At 37.6% G+C, this 26,778-nt stretch overlaps 2 protein-coding genes across 3 annotated transcripts in view; one reads left to right on the plus strand and one right to left on the minus strand.

Moving 5' to 3' along the window:
* Positions 1–3,076: 3,076 nt before the first annotated feature.
* Positions 3,077–6,685, plus strand: LOC135071733 (tissue alpha-L-fucosidase). 2 transcript variants are annotated; one of them, XM_063965514.1, is made up of 6 exons: positions 3,077–3,519; positions 3,905–4,046; positions 4,240–4,706; positions 4,970–5,110; positions 5,397–5,725; positions 6,270–6,685. In XM_063965514.1, the coding sequence occupies exons 1-6, from the start codon at positions 3,255–3,257 to the stop codon at positions 6,441–6,443; spliced, it is 1,518 nt and encodes a 505-aa protein (XP_063821584.1). In that variant the 5' UTR covers positions 3,077–3,254; the 3' UTR covers positions 6,444–6,685. The 2 variants fall into 2 exon arrangements, with proteins under 2 accessions (XP_063821584.1, XP_063821585.1); XM_063965515.1 differs by having other exon boundaries at positions 3,077–3,372.
* Positions 6,686–17,299: 10,614 nt separating this feature from the next.
* Positions 17,300–26,778, minus strand: part of LOC135072079 (TBC1 domain family member 9) — a 32,396-nt gene continuing 22,917 nt past the window's right edge. Inside the window, exons 14-17 of the mRNA XM_063966026.1 lie at positions 24,148–24,327; positions 22,073–22,281; positions 18,055–18,176; positions 17,300–17,322 (exon numbers count right to left, since the gene is read on the minus strand). Of these exons, the coding sequence (XP_063822096.1) occupies positions 17,300–17,322; positions 18,055–18,176; positions 22,073–22,281; positions 24,148–24,327 (534 nt within the window). The remainder of the gene's footprint in view (positions 17,323–18,054; positions 18,177–22,072; positions 22,282–24,147; positions 24,328–26,778) is intronic.

Here is a 26,778-nt window from a genome sequence, read left to right on the forward strand (position 1 = left end):
CGCGACGCGGAGCGGAGAGATTTAATTTTGTGAAAATAATAAAAAAAAAATCTGATTGGTAAGTCAAAACACTTTTCCACTCCGCTCTGCTTCGCCTTGGTGGAAACCGGGCCTTAGGTAGAAACTGAATACTTGGCTGTATGGCATAATGCCTTTGCCTTTTCGTACAAAAGGAATGGAACCAAAAAATGATTCTTGTTTGTAAGAATTACTTTGCTCTGTGGATGTGGTAATAATGTTTATGAATATTTTTGTGGAATATTAATTAATATAAATCTAGTATAAATTAACAAAATCTATCGAATGAATAATTTGAAATAACACTGTGAATCGGAACGCTTCTGAAATGACAGCTGTCAGCTGCTGTCACTGTCATTGTCACAAAATATCGAAGAGCTCGATCCGGTCCGCTGCGTTGTTTGGTGAATTATCTAACGATTTGTTGTCGAACATCTCTTTAAAAATGTTGACACCATAATTTCGATGAACGCTCGTGTAGACTGCGCGATGGAGTGGTCGAAAGATAAGACTTTGAAGTTGATCGAACTGTTGCAACTGAACGCTAGTCTGTGGAACCCGTCTTTGTGTGATACTCGGAGGGACAAACAGAAGCGGAAAGAGGAGTTGCGTACTATATCCGAGATCCTGGGTATATCTGTGCCGGACACGACCAAAAAGATCCAGCATTTGAGGACGCAATATAACAGGGAGTCCGCTAGGGAAGCGCGAGCAAATGCAGAGGATCCCGACGACCGATACATTAGTAATTGGTACGCGTTTGAATATCTACACTTTATGAAGGATTCTAGCAAACCGTACAGAATCTTACAGACGGTAAGTTGTTAAACTTAAACATTCAAAAAAAGAATTATCTACAAATATAAATTGATTTAAATACTTAAATTCTTCTTACTCGACTTTTCCATATTATCTAGTTATTAAGTATTACTTACTATTATTTATTGTTTTTATTAACATGAATTTATCTCAATTTCAGGACCTGAGTTCTGAAACAAATGTACTGCCACCACACTCGGAAAGCTCCATTGTTGACTGCAAACTAGGCAGCATCTCTCCACCACACAAAATTACAAGAACAGACTCTTTCAGCTCTCCAAAATCTGATGTTGTATTTCCTAGCATACAAAGAAATAGAGATGAATTCTCTGTCTTTGGGGAGTATGTTGCCAATGAATTGCGATCTCTAAAAGGAGAAAAGAATCTTTTGGTGGCAAAGAAAAAGATACAGGATGTGATATTTGAAGTTAAAATGGGCATGATTTGTGATACAAGAGTAGAACAAAACACCGCTTGTACTGTATACACACATACAAGCCAACCTCATAATACTACAGCGATACATAGTGGAAAATTATTCACAAGCCCTACAATGACTTCAACTACACACATAGAATCTCTGCCTACGGCCCATACGCCTCCGACTTCAAGTATCAGCGAAATCATCATCAATGGGGCTTGCCATTACACAAACTTTAAAGTTGATACTCAATAGCAGTGTCATCCACTTCCTAGCAGGGAAGTGGATAAAGGAGAGCATAATATTTTACGAAACTAAGTCTAAAATGAATCTTTAATCTGTTAGAATTAAATCATCACAGCCACACATTGACATGCTAATAAAGTACATTGTGTTAGAATAGAAATTTTCTATAACTTAAGATGAGCATTAATATGTTTGTAAGTAATTTACCACTCCTGCTCATTTTTATGTGCCATTAATTTATGGCAATTTTTTTTTAATTATGAAGGTATTTACAATGAAATTAGATAATTTTGTTTGTAAAATATTTTTTGTATAAATATCTAGTCATACACCCTTGGCTCATGATTGTGTGCCAGTAGTATTACATTTTTGTGTTCAAGTCTGCAACAAGTTTTACTATTATTAAATAAATATAAAAAAAATCGCTGCAATGCCTGTTTATTTTAATTCTGCCCTGTCTCCGTGATATCTCGTCTGACTGAAGCGCATCCCGCGAATAAGTCAAAATAAAAAATATTAGGTTCCAAACCATAACACACAGTCCGTCATTGTGTCATACCGTCATACGTACTTAGATTTTATTGGACTTTTTTGTCCTCATAAATTAATCTTTATCCTAACATAAAATTTTTATTATGTGCTCTGCTGTGGAATGATCTAATATCATAAAATTCACAAAAAAAACAGTCCCTGCTATTACTTTGATCTATGCTCCTACTTTTTTGAAGTCGGTTAAAAACAGGACATTCCGGTCAGCCGGTGTTTCACTGGCACAAGTACACTATGCGGGAAATTGGCCAAGGCAGGCGTAGTGGTGTGAACACGATCTCGGTTAATTTCTCTTTCCCCCACCCGTGTGTCGCCCATACTTCGGTACTTGGACAATTTTCCACATAGTGTACTAATCGGCAACGGTGTTAACTACCCATTGTCGGTCATGTCGTCTCGCTCTATCGCAAAGAATCACCATTTGATGAGAGCGAGAGCAAAAACGGAAATGGATAGTTAACATTGTGGCCGAAAGTACAACTTGCGCCATACGATACGACATAATAAATATTTTATCTTTGTAAAATCAGTGTGACCAGATGTAAGGTACTTTATTTTAAATAATTAGTACATTTCAATGCTCTATGTTTCAATGACTTGTTTGAACATCATTATGCACTATGGGCCACAGTGCCAGCTAGCCATTTCCGGTCATATCTTCTCATTCTATCGCAAATAATCACCATTTGATGAGAGCGAGGGAATAAACGGAAATGGGTAGTAAATGGTATTTTTGTATAATCGTAAGTATAATCTAATCATAATTTGAATATTTTTGTAGTTGGGAAAAATACAGTAATGTTACATATTGTTTTTGGTAATTAATTAATTACTTTAACCTTTAATTACCATTGATTAAAGCATTTATTAGAGAATAAATTTTATAATTACTTAAATAAGTATTTTTCTGAAGTGGGCGTAGCGTAGGTAGTTTTATAAAATTTAATCTGGTATCACAGTAACCTGTGGCTTTTGTTGTTGTGTACGTCTCTATCTATGTTATGATAGCTCTATGCTCTATATATGATCGACCGGCACTGCAGCGCCGCGCCGGGTGTCAAAATCAATCAATACCAAATAATTCGGCGTAGAACGCGTTCGAGTTTTTTTGGCGGCGAAACTATTCGCTTTTGAATTTTATTTGATAAAATCAAATCAAAAACAATTTAAAAGAAATTAAACACTATTGTGACTGTGAAACATGCGTTTAATATTGTTAGTGGTGACTGTTGGATTAGTGAAGTGTCATATTTCTGTACAAAACGGCAATGAAAATTTTTTAATTGAAAGGGAACCTGAAGCACAACCTGAAGAGAAAGGTAAAAAATACAAACCTGACTGGGAAGACTTGGATACGCGGCCTCTCCCTCGGTGGTATGATGAGGCCAAAATAGGCATTTTTCTTCACTGGGGCGTATTCAGTGTGCCTAGTTTTTACTCTGAATGGTTCTGGAATGATTGGAAGAGTATGTATTTTTTTATTTATTTTATTTGTTTTGTTAAAAACAAAGTTTATTTTCTGTTATTTTTTTTTTATGTTTTACCTACCTCACATTAAAATATTTCTTCTGACTCTGGAGAGCGAGTGACTATTTTTAATTTTATTACATTCGCACTTCAGACGTTATAATCAAATGCTGTTACTTACTACATAACTTTAATTTTTGTTTCTTTAAATATTTAGTTTAATTTTTTTCTACAACCAGTTACCACTTTATTATCAAGGGTAAGGGAGGTAGTTTTATAAAAGTTTAAAAACTTAAACAATTATGTAATGAGATAGCAACCTATCTATTAAATTAATCTTAATGTAACTGATCTAAAGTCACAATTTTAACAAAAATATTTTAGATGGCAACGTTAAGGAAATTACTGAGTTCATGGAGAAAAATTACCCACCTAACTTCTCTTACCAAGAATTTGCTCCAATGCTAAAAGCGGAGTTCTTTGAACCAGAGAAGTTTGCAAAACTCTTTCGTAGAGCTGGTGCTAAGTAAGTTATTCATTTTCTTTCTATTTGTCTTATTTATTTTATAATGTTCAAACTGCTAGCTATAAGCTCCCAGTCAATTTATACTGTTTGTAGGTATTTATAATACAGGATAAGTTTATCTTCTATATACAAGGATAATACTTAATGAGAAGGCTATAAATAATTAGTTAACAATTATTATTTCAATTTACAGGTATGTAGTTTTGACAACCAAACATCATGAGGGATACACATTGTTTCCTTCAAAACGATCATTCAACTGGAATTCTGTAGACGTTGGGCCTCATCGGGACCTAGTCAAAGATGTCGGTGACGCTGTAAGGAAAGCTGGCTTGAAATTTGGTGTTTACCATTCCCTTTATGAATGGTACAACCCTATTTACTTGAAAGATAAAGCTGCCTCTTTTAAAACACGAGATTACCCAGATACAAAGCTCTGGCCTGATATCAAACAGCTTATAAACGACTACAAGCCATCGGTGCTGTGGGCTGATGGTGACTGGGAAGCCAACGACACATACTGGAAGTCAACCGATCTGCTATCATGGCTTTATAACGACAGCCCGGTCAAGGATGACATAGTGGTTAACGATAGATGGGGGGTGGGTATCCCTTGCCATCACGGAGATTTCTATAACTGTGAAGACCGTTACAACCCAGGTAATGTTAATGTTACTCAACAATATTGTTTATTATTTATCATTGTATTAACACTGCAAAGGTGCATTGCATTGCACCATTTTAACTTCATAAGATAAGTATTTACTAGGCACTCTATTGAAGATTATTGACCTCGTCTTCTAGAGTAGGTATTACAAACAAGATTATTATTGAGATTGTGTTAATTACCAATCACTAGTTAGTGTTAATTATAAATATCAGTCTTAACATTTTGTTTACACTGCTACCCAACTTTTTTGTAGGTCGCCTAGTAAACCACAAATGGGAAAACGCGATGACGTTGGACAAAAAGTCTTGGGGCTACCGACGAAACATGGAACTGGATGACGTTAAAACCATACATGAATTACTGCAAGACGTCATATCAACAGTTAGCTGTGGTGGTAAGACTAACTACATTCCTTAATAATACTTAATATCCTTATATCATAATATCATGTAACCAGCCAGCCAAGGATGCGCGCCATTATATCGTCTTATCGAGACATTTTATCGATTTTGCGTGATAAACCCATACATTTGTCGCCCAAAATCGTGGATAAGATTTTTCATGGCGCGCATTTTATCCCGGCTGATAATGAATTGCAAGTTTTTAATAGAAATCTGAAGCTAATAAAGGCAGCCTATGACCAAGAGTCATGTCTTTCTTATAAATATTGTCCTTTCTAGGCAATGTCCTGATCAACGTAGGCCCAACCAAAGAGGGTACCATAGCCCCGATATTCGAGGAGAGACTGGAAGAACTAGGCGACTGGATTGAGGTCAACGGAGAAGCGATATACGGGACCAAGCCCTGGACAGCTCAAAACGATTCCTATAGCCCAGATGTCTGGTACACTTGCACTGGGAAACCTGATAGCTCTGACGTGACAGCGGTCTTCGCAATCTTCCTGCAATGGCCTGATACGAATACGCTGTATCTGTCAAACATTACAGAAGTAGTGGCGAAGCCGCATTGGCATATTGAGCTGTTGGGGAATGAGGGAATTTACTTGGCGGTAAGTACTTTAAAATGTTTGCTACTTTTTAAATAAATACCTCCGTCATGTAATAACAAGGATTCTCGTTACTGAAGTTCCGAGTTTGATACCCAGGTGTAATATTACTTAAGCATATGATTCTAGTTTGCTTGGGACATGGGTTGTGACCTTAATTCACGCAGTAATTAAGAAAACAAGTATTCCCAAACAGTATTTTGTTTAATTTAGTGTTAAGTTTATCCAGTCAAGTTAATGATTCTATTATCTGTTTGACCCTATGTCGGACTCTCTGTTTTGATTGTCAAAAGAAATGAAGTTCATTCACACGAACTTTGTTTATGTTTGTTATATTCTTGTTAAATAACCATACTTTACATAGTTTGTATTTACCCACAAAATGTTTACCCAGTAGTTGAGCGTTTCGTATACTTACCTATTTGTTTGTCGTTCACTTAACATTGACAAATTAAACTGCCTTATTCTCAGCATTAAGACGAAACTAATTATGAAACTTAGTAAAATAATTAATCAATCACTTAACATGAAATTATGTTATTTTCAGTCTGAGAAGACACCTGACGGCAACGTCGCTATTTACTTGCCAGAACTGGAGACAGTAAAGTCCAAAAATGCTTGGACCCTCAAATTTTCCTGCAGTACATGCGGCCCTCAATATGAACAGGAGTTCTTGCACAAAACTACAAGAGATAAAAGTTCCAACATCATCGAAATCTGAACAGCAAAAGACAACCTGGAAATTGGCAGATGCCTCTACATAAACTTAGAACATACTAAAATGTGCATTTTATGTCGAAATCTACTGTTATGCACTGTCACAAATTACCTACTGATTAATCGCCAAAAATTAACAAAACAATATTCCCGAATCCGTATATGTAATGGTATCATTAGATTTTGTTTTATTAAATAGAATAAGATATAGTTTATGACTGGAAATTAAATAAGTGAAAAGAACAATGGTTTAATTTTATTTTTTCACCAGCAATGTACCGAATAGTATTGCTTATTTAAAGATGGGATTCTTTTGAATTTTTTTAAGCTTTATTTCATTCTTATCAGAAGAAAATAGGGTATTTTCGTTTACTTGTGTTGTTCAAGAGTGGACTTGGGAGTGTACGTAAGTAAACATTATTTTAGATATAGATAAACCTAATTTTCGACCCCATTAGACATGACCGATAAAATTGTGTGATGGTGTTTAATCTTACAAGTGAAATTGGTTTCGAGGTTCGATAATATTAATCTATTGAATTCCGAAATTTATAAATGCACATGTACCATTACTTATGCCCGTTTTCACCATCAACCCCTAATTTTAAGTGACCCCTATGGTAACATAGGTAATATGAGTTTTGTTTTCATAAAGGTTACTTAAATTAGGGATTGATGGTGAAAACGAGCATTAGACACTCTTCCAATAGTGAATAATAAAGGAGAGACGTCCCTTACGTTAGATAATAATAAAAATAAATAAAACACACTTTAACGTCAAACAAGTGTATTTAATCGAGATTTTATAACTAGATTACATAAATGGTTTACGATTTATTGAAACCACGTGAAGCTAAATATAAAAGTAACAATAGAAGTTCCACTATACAGTTAGAATTGTTATAAACAAAGCCCATGTTGTGCATAAAATAGAAAATTATAAGTATTTATAAACAAAATGATTGAATGATGTGCAGAATCGTATTGTTATGGCACAAATATACAATGATTATGATGACTTCATGAATCGTCAACACACATAATGAGCGAGGAAAAACATTCCGCATCAATTTCGTCATTCTGACTTAACAATAGGGAACTTTACTACTCATAAAAGGTATGTATAAAGTCTAGCGTCCAATAGTAACGCCGAATCGAGTTCTCAATCGAGATCAATTAATATTTATCGATACTGCGCCCTCTTGTTCAGAGTTAGTGCCTAATGTATAAGTTTAATTTTGAATCAATGGACGTTCGATTTGTCGCCCTATTGGACGCCAGACTTATTTATTGATTGTTCTTAATGATTTTATATAGATGACATTAGTAATTTAGTTCCCAAAAATCTAAGACAAAGGATTAGCGGAATGTTACACACTATTCAATATTCGTATCACTAAACAATGCTCAAAACTAGATTCAAACTCAAAAATCCATGTGATTGAGCTAAATTCGACCAATCAAAGGCTTGAATTTGTACCTGAAAAAATGAGTCTAGTTTTGAGTATTGTTTTGTAATACGGGCCTCAGGGTTACAAGTGGTAGGTACTTGAGAAAATATTTACTTATTTGGTCATAATATTTGCGTTGTTTACAACATACAAGCAAGATTATTATACATTTAAACATCATATTGTAAGATTATTCCATTACAGCTTTGCCAGTACATTTTACAGAATAATGGAAGCATATAAAAATAATTCATTGCTTATCCCTTATACTAATGTACACAATGCTAAGCTAGTAAGAGTTAAATTAATGTTTATTATACAAATTACTATAAGAGCACAGGAAGGCACCGTTTTATTATTTTAAGGATGAAAATGGAAACTGCGTTACTCATACATATTCACATTCAGAAAAAATATGAGAAGAGATTAAAGTGAGCTATTTTGGATTATAAACTACTAAGTTTGTGGTTTTAATAATATAAAATCGGACTAAGTTTTAAAAAACCTGGATATTGTCAAAAAAGAGTGAGGTGCCTATAATATTTAAAAAGGTTACTTTGAATTTAGGATTCAAACTCAACGTTTGATGACTTCCTGTGTCCAATTAATTAATATGCCCGACAGCTTTATTGGCAGATGAAAAAGACAATGCTCTATGAGCTTTAGAATGCCGTCTCTTTCACACTTAAGCTGCAGATTTAAGTTAGGGCCGGGTATTAATTTTATTTTTAATATTGCTTTACATACAATTTATTGCGAATTATTGCGAAGCACCATTGATAATGTAAGCATTAATAGTACATATTATTTACATACAAAAGGAAGAAAGATCTATGCACCAATAAAACATAATATTATCCAATTTCATACTAAGTACAAATATATTACTTTTCTTCTAATTTATCACTACTAAGGTACATTTAAATTTATAGTGGTCTTCAATTAATTTTGCATTAATAAGTAAATATCACACAAGGTGAGGAAGAAGATAATATTCCAAGCTATACCATTAAAGATATCGCAAACGGTAACCGGTCAATAGAGCCTTTTTATGGTGCTTAATAACCATAGTTCAGTCCTAATAGTAAGACTTCATTTGAGAATCTAGATTAGATTATAATATGACAGGCAAGAGTTCAACATAATTGTAGTGATATTTTTGTATTGAAGGAATGTAAGACCACGCCATCAGTATTTATAAAGGCTTTAAGTAACTTATGGTTTTTCAGCCATAATGTTTGTGAAAATAACGACAGCGATTCGAACAGCGAACGTTTACTTGTCTAGCGGACAAAATATTATATTTAGTTCACCTCTACTCATAGATACACACGTTTATTTGTATTATGCTACTTATAAAACTAATATGGCTATGAAAGTTTATAGACTTACAAATTACAAATATTTTACATCATTGGAATGTAAACTATGGCATACCGTGTAAACTCAAGGTAACGAAAGCCATAATATAATAAATGCATATACTTTTTACCTTTATATACATATTTGTCTAAATACTTTAGACTTAGTATGTACACCATTTATTCAGGTGTAGGATCGGACTTCATGCAAAATAGATTCAATTTTCGTTTCTATTTGAATATATTTTTATGCGATACATAAAAGATTTTCATTCTACATATTATGTTGTTTAGATTACATTGAGTCAACATATTTAAGCTGTTATTAGTGGGTAGGAAACTTATAAAAGGTATTATTTTAATCGTAATTATTTGGTACATGAATAACTATTACAGATATTTTAAATATAGGTAATGCATTTTAACAGTTATAACGTTTAATCATCAACATAATATTGATTTAGAAGTGGACTATGTTGACACAATGACACATAACTTATCTATACTTCGATACATTGTAATCCTAATACAATATACTTATTACAATTTTTCGGTAACTTATTTCAGATCGCAAAACGTTGCTCATGGTCCATGGGATCCCAGTTTTTTCTTCCTGAAAATTTTAAATGACGTTTTTATGGACTCTAATCAACGTAATCGCTGGCACCTTAGGTGTGTTTAATAAATAAAAATAATTTATGTCATACTAGCTTTCCGCCCGGGGCTTCGCCCGCGTGGAATTTTGTCTGTCACAGAAAAACTTTACCGCGCGCGTCCCTGTTTCAAAAACCGGGATAAAAACTATCTTATGTTCTTTCCCGGGACTTAAACTATCTCTATGCCAAATTTCATCAAAATCGGTTCAGTGGTTTAGGCGTGAAAGCGAGACAGACAGACTAGTCTTTCGCATTTATAATATTACTAGTATAGATGAAATCACAGACACAGCTAATTTGCTACGTTTTGATATTTATTTTACGTTTTTCATATAGCTTAGCTTAACGATTAATGATCGGTAAATGTACCAATACATTTGAATCAAATATTCTAATAAATAAATTTGAAATAGTTGAAATACGGTATGAATATCAAATAATATTCGGACCGATAGCGCTTTGTTCATAATTACTAAATTCTAATTAAAACATAATCGTGCGTAAACACCTCTTATCTCACTCGGCCAGAGTAAGTGGTGTTTTTACTAACAATAAATTCGTACCGTGCGTATGTATTGATACTTATGTCGATAGCGCTGTTGTGTATTGATATAATTTACCGGCAAGCGCGTTCATGACTAAATTCAAATATAAATCTCAGTTACTTTTTAAATAATTATTATTTTAATATGGCCAATTTAAAGCTTTTATTTTTTCTTTTCTTATTTCATACTATGATCAAAATACTCAAATGACTCTTTGACTCCAGACCTTGTCTGGATCAAGAATAAGCATTATGAATCATAATCATCATTATGATGAAACATACACATCGCCATTTTAGATTCACTGAACTCCAGTGGTATTACACGATTTATTTTGTTTTAAAAGAGCCCCGCGAAAACGTGTTGTTGCAACAAAAATATGGTGCACTAATTCAAATACAATTTTGAAATAGCCAGACATCTTAGTTCAAATTATAGCCACAAGAGGCGCAAATGTCTACATACCTGGATATCCCGGATCACTCGACTCCAGCGACCTCTATCAGCTATGATATGGACTGGAGTCTATCGCGGTGCCTCAAGGCCTCCAGCTGAGGCATCAGAGACACCGTCCGGTTGAAATAGGCCTCCACAGGCTCCTGGGATAGCATGGTGGCCAGGAACTGCTCCAGGGTTATCGACCATACGCTCTCGGCGGAAGGTTCGGTTTCCTTTGACGGCGATGGCTGCGGTTTGTCTTCCACCTCGGTTGGGTTGCCGTTGGGATCCATCTGGTTGACAGAAAATGTGTTCAGTTATATTACGAGTAGTATCAAAGTATGAGCGGATAAACTTAAAAAGTAATTTTAAAACAGTTATATTAAAAATTACATTTTACAATTAGAAAAACTTGTCCCCAAGTAAATTCGATAAATTATTACCTGTCTTAGTCTGATGTCTGAGGCATCATAAATTATACATTTCCATAAAATTCACACAGTTATTTTTGCGTAAAAGAGAAAATTCATCCGTCCATCCATTTTCACAAGCTGTCGTGTTTATGAAATTAGGATGAAACTTAAAGGGCAAAATATACTGACCTCAGGCAACGCAGGTTGTTTGGCGGCTGCTGCTAAGTACAGGCTGTCTTGCGAGATCTCCCTGTCGAGTTGCGGGCGCTGGTTCAGCTCTCCAAGTTGCAAAAGCAGGGTACCTGTTGTAATAATTATTTTATAGTGATTTGGTAATAAAATAGAGCTTTGGGAGTCGTTTTAGATTATTTGTAAAGTGGCGGATTTACCAGCAGGCTGAGTAGGCTGTAGCCAAGGGCGGCAGAATTAGTTCATAATATTTTTTTACACACACAAAATACGAATTTCGGATACGAATTTATCAATGTTCGCCAGCCCAGTCAAATAAGATCCAACAACAAATCTGTAAATCCACCACTGAATTTGTAAATTCTAAACAGGACGATGACTGTTTGGTTATCGCATAGCGCCTACAATGCGTGGACGTAATGTTAGCTGCCGTTCTGGCCCAGGGAGGTTGGGGCATTCTGGCACAGGGGTAGGTTAGTCTGCCCGAGGGGGAAGGGGGCAGTCTAAGCAAGGAAGGGAGGTCAGTCTTACCGCGGGGGAGGGGGGACAGTTTACCCCAGAGGACGGAGCCGGCAGTTTAGTCAATGGGGGATAAGCCTGACCGAAAGGGGAGAGGGGCAGTCTACCAAGGGGGGCGAGTCCAACCGAAGGGCGATAACCAAACTTACCAGCCAGTACTACAGCTTCGTACAGCGGCGGGTCTTGCTGCGTGAGGTCGTGCAGCGCCGCCAGCAGCTGTAAGAAGTGGGCCCGCGGGAGGGGCGGCGCGGCGGGCGCGGGTTGAGGGGAGCCGGGCGTGGACGGTAGAGGGGGGGGGGGGTCAATCTCACCGAAGGGCGATAGCCACAGATCCCAGAAACTAAGGGCGTGGCCGGTGTCGCTGCAATATGCCCAAAAACAGAACACATTGCTCGTGAGAGCAATGATGACAGCAGCGACGTCATAATGTAAACAGTCTTAACGAGGAGGGGCGGGCAGTCTTAACTAGGGGGAAAGAGGAGTGTCTAACCAGGGAGGGGATATTATAAACTATAACACTTACCAGCCAACACCACAGCTTCGTACAGCGGCGGGTCTTGCTGCGTGAGGTCGTGCAAGGCTGCTAGTAGCTGTAAGAAGTGGGCCCGCGGGAGGGGCGGCGCGGCGGGCGCGGGTTGAGGAGAGCCCGGCGTGGACGGTAATGAGGAAGGTAGAGGGGGGGTGTCTAACCAAGGGGGGTGAGTGTCTAACCAAGGGGTGTGAGTGTCTTACCAAGGGGGGGGGGGGTGTAACCAAGGGGGGTGGGTGTCTAACCAAGGGGGTGGGTGTCTAACCAAGGGGATGGGTGTCTAACCAAGGGGGTTGAGTGTCTAACCAAGGGGGGTGGGTGTCTAACCAAGGGGGGTGAGTGTCTAACCAAGGGGGCGTGGGTGTCTAACCAAGGGGGGGTGAGTGTCTAACCAAGGGGGGTGAGTGTCTAACCAAGGGGGGTGAGTGTCTAACTAAGGGGGGTGAGTGTCTTAAGGGGGGTTAGTGTCTAACCAAGGGGGGTGAGTGTCTAACCAAGGGGGGTGAGTGTCTAACCAAGGGGGGGTGAGTGTCTAACCAAGGGGGGTGAGTGTCTAACCAAGGGGGGTGGGTGTCTAAAGGGGGTGGGTGTCTAACCAAGGGGGTGAGTGTCTGACCAAGGGGGTGAGTGCCTAACCAAGGGGGATGAGTGTCTCACCAAGGGGGGTGGGTGTCTAACCAAGGGGGGTGAGTGTCTAACCAAGGGGGGTGAGTGTCTAACTAAGGGGGGTGGGTGTCTAACCTAGGGGGGTGGGTGTCTAACTAAGGGGGGTGACTGTCTAACCAAGGGGGATGGGTATCTAACCAAGGGGGGTCATTCTAAATGATAACAAACTTACCAGCCAGCACTACAGCTTCGTACAGCGGCGGGTCTTGTTGCGTGAGGTCGTGCAAGGCTGCTAGTAGCTGTAAGAAGTGGGCCCGCGGGAGGGGCGGCGCAGCGGGCGCGGGTTGCGGGGAGCCGGGCGTGGACGGTAGTGAAGATGGTAGTCCGGATAAAGCGCACGCGCGGACTGATTCCGCCGTGTGGGAGTCGCCGCTGCTGCCGGCTGGAGGAGACACAACCTTATTAGTACAGATTTAAGAGTGTCATTTGCAGAGATACAAATGGGATTCAGCCTTGATAAGGCATTGATACAGTCCCAAATTATCTACTTTTATACACGCGCATTACTAAACGCACAACGATCTCGAAATCACGACTTGCGCGGCTATCAAACAAGCGGTATTTAACTATACTTACGAGCAAAAGTATGGAATCACCCTTTGTGTTCCGGGCGGTCTTAAGAACTGAATGACTATGTATTGTATGTATCTATGGTATCAATTTAAAGTTTATAATATCACCTTTAAAATGGTACCATTTTTATTGATCTTTTATTAGTCACTAGCTGACCCGGCGAACTTTGTTCCGCCTTAATGGCAATAAATAAGCAGACTTTTTTTTATTTCGAACGGGATAAAAAGTATCCTATGTCCTTCTCCTGGCTCTAAACTACCTCCCTGACAATTTTCAGCTAAATCGGTTCAGCCGTTCTTGAGTTATAAGTGGAGTAACTAACACGACTTTCTTTTATACAACGTGTCCCAAAATTCAAGGATAAGCCGACGCCACAGGATGGACATAGTTATGACTACTTTAGGAAAAATAAGGAAAAAAATCTATCTCAATTATTTTTTAACTTACACAATAAATTATGAAATTCGACGAAAATTGACACCCCTTATGATATTTTACATTACCACGACCACAATTTTTTAAATATTCCTGTTTTTCTATTTATATCGGCAACTTAAGTAGTGCTGCTATTCACCCTAACTCTTAAAACCCCCAGAATCCTTGCAGTTTTTACACAAAAGTTAATCAAAATATGTTATTTCCTTAAAATTTTGAACGATTTTTACTTTCAATCCACTTTGACTCATCGTTTTGTAAAAAAAAAGTATCAACACTACTGCGGCAAGTTTTTTATAAAGTTGACGCAACTATCCAAGATTCCAAAATGGTATAATACTCTAAGAAACCTAGTCGCAAAAAAGATATGCGTACCATTTTTACAAGTACTTTGCTTGTTAGTTAGTATGGGATAAATTTTGCACCTGAATTTAAAACTAGTTCTCCTTAACCAATTGAGCTAAAATTTGGTATACTTGTGTAAGTACGATGACAATGCAATATTATGGTACCATTGAGCTGGATGGAGTCTGGAGGTGGCCATAGGAACTCTTAACGAAACGGCGGAATTGCATCTAGTTTGGGTTCGTTGGACTTGTCTTTTCGAGCACTTTAGTGCTAGATGATGTCCAGGGTCTTGATGATGAAGTCAAGAGGTGGCAGGAGCTGGCCATAGGAACTCCTGAACGAAACGGCGGAAGCTTATTGAATTTGGGTTCGTTGGATTTGTCTTCCCGAGCACTTGGGCCATGAGATTGAGAAACAACTAAAAAGTTTAAAACAAAGTTGTAATTAAAAAAAACTATTTTAAAAACGAGCTTGACTTCGTTTGAAAATTATAATTGACTTCATCATCAGGACCCTGGACATCATCTAGCACTAAAGTGCTCGAAAAGACAAATCCAACTAACCCAAACTAGATGCAATTCCGCCGTTTCGTTTAGAAGTTCCTATGGCCACCTCCAGTCTCCATTCAGCTCAATGGTACCATAATATTGCATTTTTATCGTACTTACATAAGTATACCAAATTTCAGCTCAATCGGTTGAGGAGAACTGGTTTTAAATTCAGTTGCAAGATTTATCCCATACTAACTAACAAGCGAAGTGCTTGTAAAAATGGTACGCATATCTTTTTTGTGACTAGGTTTCTTAGAGTATTATACCATTTTGGAATCTTGGATAGTTGCGCCAACTTTATAAAAACTTGCCGCAGTAGTGTTCATACTTTTTTTTTACAAAACGATGAGTCAAAGTGAAGTGAAAGTAAAAATCGTTCAAACTTTTAAGGAAATAACATATTTTGATTATTTTTTGTGTAAAAACTGCAAGGATTCTGGGGGTTTTAAGAGTTGAGGTGAACAGCAGCACTACTTAAGTTGCCGATACAAATAAAAAAACAGAAATATTTGAAAAATGGTGGTCGTGGTAATGTAAAATATCATAAGGGGTGTCAATTTTCGAAGAATTTCGTAATTTATTGTGTAATTTAAAAAATAATTGAGATAGATTTTTTTCCTTATTTTTCCTAAAGTAGTCATAACTATGTCCATCCTGCGGCGCCGGCTTATCCTTGAATTTTGGGACACTTTGTATACAGGGTGTTACTTTGCATTCTTGCCATATTTACAGAGGTTACTATATTACTGATACTGAACACAAATCCGTAAAAAAATAATGCCCGAAAATTTTTTTTTTTAATCTTGAGTATTTTATTTTATCGACAATCTGTTAAACACATCACTAATTATCGTAACGCATGCACATCACTTGTTGGCGATGGCGATGAAGACTTTTTTACTTTTTATTGTATTTTTAAATATCTATTGCAATCTATTGTCTTTAAAATGTCTTTTTGACACTTGTAAAAAACTGAGAAATCCATCAATCACAAATCACGTTATAAATAATACAAAAATGTCTGAAGTGTATTCACACAACGAATAATTTAATCAAAATGGTGCTTGGAATGTCTGCAAGACGTCTTAGACGAAGTGCTTGATGACGTACCCTTAGCGTTACACCAAATGCTCTACTACCAGCAGGATGGTGCTCCCCCACAATAAGGACGCCAAGTGCGCGAATAATACGTTTGGTGAACAGTGGATTGGACGAGTGGTCCAGTAGCTTGGCCACCACGATCCTCGGACCTGACACCAATGGATTTTTGGAGTGACTTGAAACGACTGGTATGCGCAGAAGAGATAAACAGTGTAAACGCGTTACATGAAAGGATTGTTTTAGTGAAACTGTGAGACAAAACGTTTATGTGTTGCGAAAACTAAAGCGAAAAACCTACGCTTCGCCGTGCTAGACTGTGCCTTCATCAGAACGGAGGACACTTTGAACACTTGCTTCGCAGTACGTAAACTTTGTAAGTAGGAACTTATAAATAAATAATTAATTGTGAATAAGGTGATTTCATTTCATACTTAATTTATTAATTTGTAAAAATAGGGTACAATGTTAAAATAAATTAAAACCCTAATCACGGTAATACTATCATACAGTATTGTAACTTCATGTAAACGGACGAAACGCGAGCTTTCCTTCGAAATTCAAATCTCGGTATGCGCTCGACATGCAAAAGTCGGGGGTGTCGCGAATGTGCCACAGTAATAAACGAACGATGTGTTGTTTTTTAAACAGTAAGCGCTCTTTTTTATATAAAAATAATTACAAGTACCAAAAAGAAAGTAAAAAAAGATGATATCACTGACTTCACGATACCATTATTTTAATGTTAACATGGGCTAGTGTCGGCTTATAAAACCATTTACCTAACACCCTGTATATTATTCAAGCATTTTGTACGCCTCAGTCGAGGCGCATACATTTTACGGTCGCAGATTTATAAGATTTGTTACTAAATCTTAACACAAATTTATTTTTTTAATTAAATCTACTAATCACAAAACAACATCCATTTTTATCCTATTTCAATTTCAAATTTCAAAGTACTTAGTTTGTCAAAATAAAATAAAAAATTACAATCACAAAATACATTTACAAAACTGGATAGAAATTATAAGTAGGCAGATGTAATGAAAATAGGGTCTGCAGGTGGGCAGCCCTATCGCATGTTGTCATACCTTGACGTAACGCGCGGCTGTTGACATTAATTTCAAAAATATGGTCGAGTTGGAATACTGTATAGATAGTATTACCGTGCCCTAATACCTACCTAATTATTACGTATTTTTGACGGTCCTAAGCCCGTAAAGTAGAAGGGAAAATCTGAAATCAACTGAAGAGTATTTCAAAATAATTATTATGACTGGATAAAAAGGCTGGTACCCAGAGCCATAAAACAACAGATTATTAAGAACTAGGCGACGCCCACTAGGTTTATTCCACTTGCACCTGTAGAACGTGCGAGACAAAATGGGTGTATTCCAATTTGTACTGAAAAACCAAATTTACTAAAATCTTAGTGTACTTTCTTTATGAGAGTCTCTTGTTTATCTTAAATAATAGGTATTGTGCCCTACTTTTATCTCTGTGAATATGGCAAGAATGCAAAGTAACACGGTGTATATAAGATATAAGATTTAGTTCTTATGATCGCTCGGAATAAATAGGGTGATTCCATATTTTTGCTCGCGAGTGTATAATAATTAGTTACAGGATCTAGCAATATTAAATAGAACTTGTAATAACAAATACTTTCGCTGACGAGGCTGACCTATGATTTTATTGTACTGTAGATAGGCTGTTGAACTAAGATGCTGCAAACTGAACTGAATAAATATTCATCGTATAACGAACGTGTCATTGATACTGTTTAGCGTGTCTACACTAAAGAACTGTAGTACCTACAGTTTAAAATTTGTTTACTTACCAGAGTGGCTCAAAACACTATCGCTTGACTTGTCCATCTGGCTGCCGGCGCCGCAGACTTCGCTGATGGATCGGTGCATGGCCGACGCGGTCGAAGGTTCAGGGCTCGGTGGGTTATCCATGCTAGAAGACAAGCAAATATTCTAACTCTTGTCACCTTTTTTTAATATCTTTGACGTTCGTAAGTGCCAAAAATACTGCTCCAAATTGAATAAAAATTTTGACGTTGGATTTTCGTATTTTGATCACAACACAGTCCCACTAAAACATTCTCTCGCTAATACGAGACCGTATTGATCATATTGTGAAAAAGTTATCAGATCTCGTGAATAACCAAGCTTCTAAACTCTACACCTCAGTCAAAATATGGCGTGGCCGTTTAGTAATGTTGGATCATGATGATAGCGCCCGCAAACGCCTTTGATCATCTTCCCTGTCTCTGAAACCTAGGCTATAAGGCTACTATTATATTATCTATCAAATAAGTATCCGTGAAGTGAGTGGGCCTGAGTTTCAAGTGGAACAGTAACGGAGCGTGCGCGCAGTATAGCGCCCGCAAACGCCTTTGATCATCTTCCCTGTCTGAAGCCTAGGCTACTATTATATTACCTATCAAAGAAGGATATAGCGTCCGCAGCCAACTCCTCGCCAGTATCCGTGAAGTGAGTAGGCCTGAGTTCCAAGTGGGACAGTAACGGCGGAGCGTGCGCGCAGTATAGCGCCCGCAAACGCCTTTGATCATCTTCCCTGTCTCTGAAGTCTAGGCTACCACTATATTACCTATCAAAGAAGGATATAGCGTCCGCAGCCAACTCCTCGCCAGTATCGGTAAAGTGAGTAGGCCTCAGTTCCAAGTGGGAGAGTAACGGCGGAGCGTGCGCGCAGTATAGCGCCCGCAAACGCCTTTGATCATCTTCCCTGTATTTGAAGCCTAGGATATAAATACACACCTATCAAAGAAGGATATAGCGTCCGCAGCCAACTCCTCGCCAGTATCGGTGAAGTGAGTGGGCCTGAGTTCCAAATGGGACAGTAACGGCGGAGCGTGCGCGCAGTATAGCGCCCGCAAACGCCTTTGATCATCTTTCCTGTCTAAAGCCTAGGCTACTATTATAATACCTATCGAAGAAGGATATAGCGTCCGCAGCCAACTCCTCGCCAGTATCCGTGAAGTGAGTAGGCCTGAGTTCCAAGTGGGACAGTAACGGCGGAGCGTGCGCGCAATATAACGCCCGCAAACGCCTTTGATCATCTTCCCTGTCTCTGAAGCCTAAGCTACTATTATATTACCTATCGAAGAAGGATATAGCGTCCGCAGCCAACTCCTCGCCAGTATCCGAGAAGTGAGTAGGCCTGAGTTCCAAGTGGGACAGTAACGGCGGAGCGTGCGCGCAGTATAGCGCCCGCAAACGCCTTTAAACATCCACCCTGCCTCTGAAGCCTAGGCTACTACCATATTACCTATCTTTGAAGTCTATGCTACTGGGCCATTCTTATTCTTACGCATTTTTGTGTGAGATGTAAGAATAGCATATGTTTTTAAAGAAAATCAGTGCACTGTATATTAATTTACTTAGTAAAATACCTCTATTAACTAGGCCCAATATCATTTTTATCATAAAACTATTAGAAGAATATTTAAAAAAAGTTACAAGTCCAAAATGTCACGGACCGTGTAGTGTGAGATTCCCGGATTTGGACATACAATATTTTTTTCTGAAGAGATGTTATGTTATTTTGATAAATATTACAATAATTATGCAAGATTAATACATGTTATATAAGACGGTTAAAAATTTATATCAATAATAATTACCATTTTTGATTTTGAACACCAAACATTGTGTGAGCAGTTTTTGTGTCACAACCACGTGCGCCACTTTAAATATGCGTAACTCGGTAAAAAACTATCTTTGATATTGACATCCCTTGCTAAGTTTTTTTAGAACAGTAACATTGTCATCTTATTAGATTTGCAAATGGCTGAACGTAGTGAGTGAGCCGCAAAAAATTATTTCCTATTTATTTGAAAAAAGGGACAACCATAACACGTCCATCCCGTGTACGGTTTTTAAAGGTAGGTATCAATGTCACGCTATTGTATAAAACATAATTATGTACCTCATGCAGTATAGTTTCAGATAATTGCACAAGATCTGCTAATTCACAGATAGTTTTTTTGATATATCGGACACGTTCCAAATTGTCACGGCCATGGTATTAAAAATGTGTCACTACCGCAAACTATTTAAGTACATGGTCGTGACATTACAACGCGTGGTTGTGACATTCTATTTTTATTATTTTAATAGTTTTTGTTGTTCTGCTAAATTATTTTGTGTATTGTGCAATTTTTAGGAGTAGCCTTTTAGTAAGTGTACTTATTTTTCGCTAGTATGATTTTCTAGATGCCACGAAGGAAAAATTATTGCACTTTCTCATTTCTGCAGTAATATCAAATTTTACTGAGACAGCTCCCGGTAAAGGCCCTGCAGAGGTGGTCGGAGTTGTTTTAAAAGGAATTGCTATTAACCATATTTTTAGTGGTACGGTGACTATGAAACATGTTTAAGTTGTCAAAACCAACTGTTATGTGAATCCTACAGAAATCTCATTTGATACTCAATTAGGTACCTACTGTGTTTAAGATTTACTAATTTGTTAAGCATATTATCATATCGAAACCATGTAGGTAGCATATCTGAAGCATGATCAGATAGTGCCAATAATAAAAAGTCTATTTTTTTATTATCTAGTAGATATATTAACTACCTGACGGTATTTTTGATCTCAATTTTAATTAAATTTTTGGATGTTCAGAAAAAAGTAGGCATATTACCAAATAACATCTTTGTTGATGAAACGAATGTAGTGTATTTTATTGTTAATCAATTTAAACTATTATGACATAAATTTAACATAAATATTATTATTTACAGTAAAAATGTAAAACTGTCACATCCGTGTCATGCAGTGTCACAGCCGTGTTTACGTAGGCTATTTTGTTTCCTTTCCGAGGGCTTTAAGGTTGTCCATATACATCAAAAGTATGGTTTTGGTTTATACTTTCGATACACATCGCAAAAAGTTTTAAAAAAAAATCTTTAATTTTTTAAAATAATTTGGCACAAAGGATGATGGGCACTTTTCTATGGAATCTGGGCGTAAAACCAACAGAAATGTAACTACTATTATTTGTTAGGACTTAATATCAGAAATATATTTTCATATAAATAACTACCAAAAACTCCCGGGTTTGCTTGGAAATTGACAAAATGTGTAATAGTAATAGGTGCTTTATTACGCAAACAAAAAATATTATTAATTAATATACTTATCTACTTACATTTTAAATACATTAGGTTATTTATCCATTATTATGTCCAACAGTTCAGGAGTGGGGCCAACAAATGGTTTATTTAAACCATGTTCTACATTATAAGCGTAGGACCATATCTAGTTACCATTTAGAGAAATGACATGAACACAGTCATGTTTCAATGGGATTTCTACCAGTTAAGTTGTTGTGTTGTCGCATAATCGATCACGGATCGATTATTAATCGAATTGCCAAAAAACGATTTATCGATTAACAATTCGATTAATCGATTTTATTGATTACCATCATTACTATCATTTGATTGTTAATTCAATTCCTTATTTTCAGCAATATAATCGATTATTGCAATCGAATAATCGATTATGATTAATTCGGTATACATACTTACTAAATCGATAGAATCGATAGTAAGATATGATAAAATACTCTCAATATGATCGATAAAAGCAATGTAATTGACCTAATACTATTTTTATTACCCTAATGTGATGTGAAATACTATGGAAACTTTGCATATTCAACGACCTCTATCTCCGTATCCCCGCGTATTTCAGGGTTGTTGTCATACTATGAAATGAAGTACTAGTATTAAGCTTTAATTTAGTATACTTTTTGTTTCTGTTGGTTTAACGCCCAATATGCCCATCATCCTTTAAGAATGGCCCTACTATTATATTACCTATCAAAGAAGGATATAGCGTCCGCAGCCAACTCTTCTCCAGTATCCGTGAAGTGAGTAGGCCTGAGTTCCAAATGGGACAGTAACGGCGGAGCGTGCGCGCAGTATAGCGCCCGCAAACGCCTTTGGGCGTCTGCCCTGACGCTGAGCCCTAAGGCCAGGCTGAGGCCTCGGGCGCTGACGAAACCGTCGTCATCGTTGTCCATTAACTGCAAAAAAAGAAAAATATCTAGCTAGATGACAGACAGAATATTCTTAAATATATGTACACTTCATAACTAAAGTTTCTAATGTTAACGCCTACAGCTCACCTTCACTACGAAACCATAAAATGTAAACAATCAATAAGTAATAATTATTGTGGCGAGCTGTTGGTGAGTAGCGACACCACGGGGCCAGTTGTTAATCCGAGTGCTCCCGAGAGTCGGTCAAGACCCTCGTCTTCGGCTTGCCGAAGTGGAATCCGAGAGGGTCTGCAGGACTTTCACCTCTGGCTTGCCTTAACCGGCCGGCCAGAGTGGAGTCGCTAGAGCTATATGCTCCAGGGGTGGAAGTGTTAAAGGGCATAACGCCGCGAGTAACTTCGGAGAAAGCGCAGCACACCTCTCTACACCCCTGAGCTGGCAGACGCCAATGTTGCCCCTCAGTCCGGTCTATACGACCCATGACGCCAGGGGGGGCCCATTTAGTCGCTGGCTAGTCACCGCCTGCCATTTTTTCAGTCAGAGACTATGAACCAGGCAGGTGTCCCGTAGTCTCCATCCATAGCCCAGTAACCAGTCCATCCATCCTTCATCCATAACCCTAGTCCATTCTCCAATAACTGCAATAGCTCCTGTGCACAGGCTGGGGATGGTCTCTGGCTACATCCCATGATATAGTCAGAGACTAGATCAAGCATGTGCACCACTTTCACTTTTGTCGATTATTTTGCGCTTAAAACGGCCTCTACGTGTTGGATCTGTATCCCCACGCAAGCCTTATAAAGGACCGGGCCACTTTTGACCCGTGAGCTCCAAAGCGTACAAACATAATAATAATAATAATAAATTCCTTTATTGAAGTTACAAGTTTTATCATTACAGGGTTTGGTACAACTTCTTTTAAGTTTATAAAAACCTGTATTAGAAGTGTACCCTCTTCTCTGTGGTAATAGTGCGTGTGTGTGCGTGTGTGTGTGTGTTGTAATAATGTATTAAAATTAAGATTAAGCACTAGCAAAGGATATGATTTTTTCTGTATCATCATAAGTTAAAGATTTCAGATATGACGTAACTAATGTTTTACATTCTAAAAGTGATTTTGTGTAAATGTTTAAATTACGATTAATTTTGTTGTAGATTTTTATAGATTGAACAGTAAATTGTTTCGATGCAAAATTCGTGCGAGTGCGTGGATAGTCAAGAACTGAGCGTTGAGACCGTTTGTTAGAAATTTTTGGATCCGGAACAATATTTTTATGGACACGCAGTACACACTGTAATATGTACAGTTGTCTAACGCTCAGAATATCAGCTTCAGAGTACAATTTAGTGGTTTCAAATAACCTTTTCTTTTTAAGCATTACCTTGATAGTGGATAAGTACACAAGAGAAAAACCAGTTTTTGTAACATCCCCACATTTGCAACGCAGAGAGCCAGGGATGGATTGTTTCATCATCATCATTTCGGCCACAGGACGTCCACTGCTGAACATAGGCTTCCCACAATGATATCTAGATTAGACGATTGGGAGCAGCCTGGATCCAGCGCCTTCTTGCAATCTTTATGAGATCGTCTGTCTGCTGTAGATCCTCTACACAGGAGTTGCAACGGTGGGAACGGGAGGTGGGAATAATCCCGTGTCTGTCTTCAATATTTAAAAATCATCTCAGTTACTTCATAAATAGCCCACCTAGCAATGATCACCTAAGCCCGGTGACTTCAAACTTTGAAAAAAGGCTTGTAAATTTTGAAAAGATTCATATCGATCGTTTATTATCTCGTTAGATCAATGGTCAGTTGTCACCGGCTCGGCTTTAAGACTTTATATTAGTTCTTATTATGTAAGCAGTAAGAATCGTATCATAACCCACCTTGAACATCCTAGCAGTGATCGCCTCAGCCCTATCGCCTTTAGCCCAAGGCGACAACGCAGTGAACAGCGTCTTGAACTGCGTGTAGTCAAGCCGGTACGCCTCGTAGGGCGCCTCCAAGCGCTCACAGGGCACACGCTTCGCCCACAACAGCTCTTCGCGGATTGCGCTTAGTAATTCCTGAAATAAATACAGTAATATAAAGTAAGAGTATGCAATATTTTTCATTTATATGATTAAAGATCAATATACAGGGTGGAAACGATAAGTGATCTCACTCGATAATTTCTAAACCATACAAGATATCGAAAAACTGGTTACTGACCCTGAAAGTGCTTTACGAACTCTTTCAAACGGTACCAATAACAGGTTACAGAATAAACTGGAAGTATCTGAAAATTCAATGTTTCCAGCTTCCATACTAAATGTATGCCAACCACACAATATTAAGTGTAATTTTTTAAAATTAAATAATGAACCTAAAAAAAACTCGTAAATTGCATTTTTATTTAAAATTATTCAAGGAAAAAAATAGTTTTAGGCTTTACTTGCTATAAAGTGTTGTATCAAGTATCAAGAGATGAGTGCCATGACTGTGGTAGTACTAAATGTATGGGGGATGGAAACATTGGATTTTTGGATAGATCCAGTTTATTCTGTAACTTAATATTGATACCGTTGGATAGAGCTCGTGAAGCACTTTTAGGATCAGTAACCAGTTTTACGATACCTTCTGTAGTTTTTAATATTATGAGGCTGTACCAAATGTATGGAAGCCGGAAACATTGAATTTTCGGATAGATCCAGTTTATTCTGTAACCTGTTATTGGTGCCGTTTGGAAGAGCTCGTAAAGCACTTTCAGGATCAGGAACCAGTTTTTCGATATCTTGTATGGTTTAGAAATAATCGAGTGAGATCACTTATCGTTTCCACCCTGTATTTTATCAGTATATTTTATGCAGTATAGGTTAGTGTCCGTGACTCCCACTCGGCATGGGGCACACTGAAAACCAGTGTCGTGGCCTTTCTCACAGGGGGCCACGGCATATGCTGAGTGGGGTCCCATTGCGATGGACATCGCTGTGCGACAGGGTGGCACTGCTCAGTTTACTTTCTCATCCATTGTGTGTTTTATGTCACCTCTGTCTTATTTGCTTTTTTTATTTACATCTTTTGTCTTTTGTGATGTCCATGGCAATAAATGTTTCTTTCTTTCTTTCTTTGAATAAATGGCCGTGTGATGAACAGAGTAAAGTAGGACCTTGGGGGAGGGCTTTATCAAGTAGTGGACATCATTTGGCTGAATCGAACGAAAATGGGACCTACTCTACTCTTCACGAGGATGTCGTAAAAGGCAACTAAGGAATAAAATAGCAGCGTTTTACCTGAAATAAAACGCATATTAAAATACTTACCTCACTGGAAGCTTTATATTGAGATAGCATTTCCGTTTCCTGTCGAATTTCTATGAATTTCCGTAGTCAATATCCGGTCCAGTGGCGACACCTGGTGGATGGGCGCTCACTTTTTGTTATCTTTGGTTGAGCGCGCCATAATTTCCTCATTGGCTCAATTTCACCAGGCAGGAATTAAAGTGAAAGCTTCCAGTGAGGTAAGTATTTTAATATGCGTTTTATTTCAGGTAAAACGCTGCTATTAAATTACTTGACCGTCACTGGAAGCTTTATATTGAGACCTGTTTGTTATCGCCTGGTGATCGCCACTGATTTATTACAACAATAAATAAATTGTGTACCTACGCCAATGTGACTATGATTAGGGTAAAATAATAACACAGCGTTTTTTAAAAAAGAAAACATTTTTTAATCAATGTCATAATATTTTGATACAATACAATTATAGTGTTTAAATAAATAAACCTTTTTACTCCACTAATTTGTTTTATTACCTTATTATTATGTATAATAAGTACATTTATATTAAATACTCTAATCGATAGGATCAAATAATCGAGTAATATTTTTTGTATTAATATTTTTAATTACCTCACGTTTATAAAACTGTTTAAAGGTATTAGCTGATCGCCAATTTCCACGGGTCAAAATTTCGTCAAGTGGGTGATTCTCTAACCAGCTTTTAGAAGCTACAGCAGACCGGACACTTCCTGGTGTAGCTGTAATTTCGGCTTCTTTGAACAGGGATTTTACCCAGCCTGCTATTATTGTGCGCGAAGCGGGTTTAGCTTGACCTCTCAGTGTAACAAAAAGATTGAATGTTTTGGCAGTATCACGTCTTTCGTGTAACAATGTTATAGTCTTATTTAACCAAAATACTGGATCAAGCCTACGATTATTTTTATTAGAAAGAAGTTTCCAACCTGATTGTCTATAATTAGTACAGTCGGTTTTCGATCCGAATAGAGGCCAGAAGGTGATACTTTCGTCAGATCTGATGCAATGGTTAGGATCAATTTGAAGTAAAGTCAAATCGTGTATGCGACGACCTGAGCAAAGCAGTAGTAATATTGCGGCATGACGCGATATTTGGAAAGTATTATTTTCATTCAAATTATAGATTTTTAAGAAATTGATTAATTCATCGACATTCCAAATTGGTGGTTTAGCACATTTTGGTTTGACAAGAGCAATAGACTTTAATATATGTTTCAC

Source organism: Ostrinia nubilalis, chromosome 5 (assembly GCF_963855985.1).
Source record: "Ostrinia nubilalis chromosome 5, ilOstNubi1.1, whole genome shotgun sequence".
In the NCBI taxonomy this organism is placed as follows: Eukaryota; Metazoa; Arthropoda; class Insecta; order Lepidoptera; family Crambidae; genus Ostrinia; species Ostrinia nubilalis.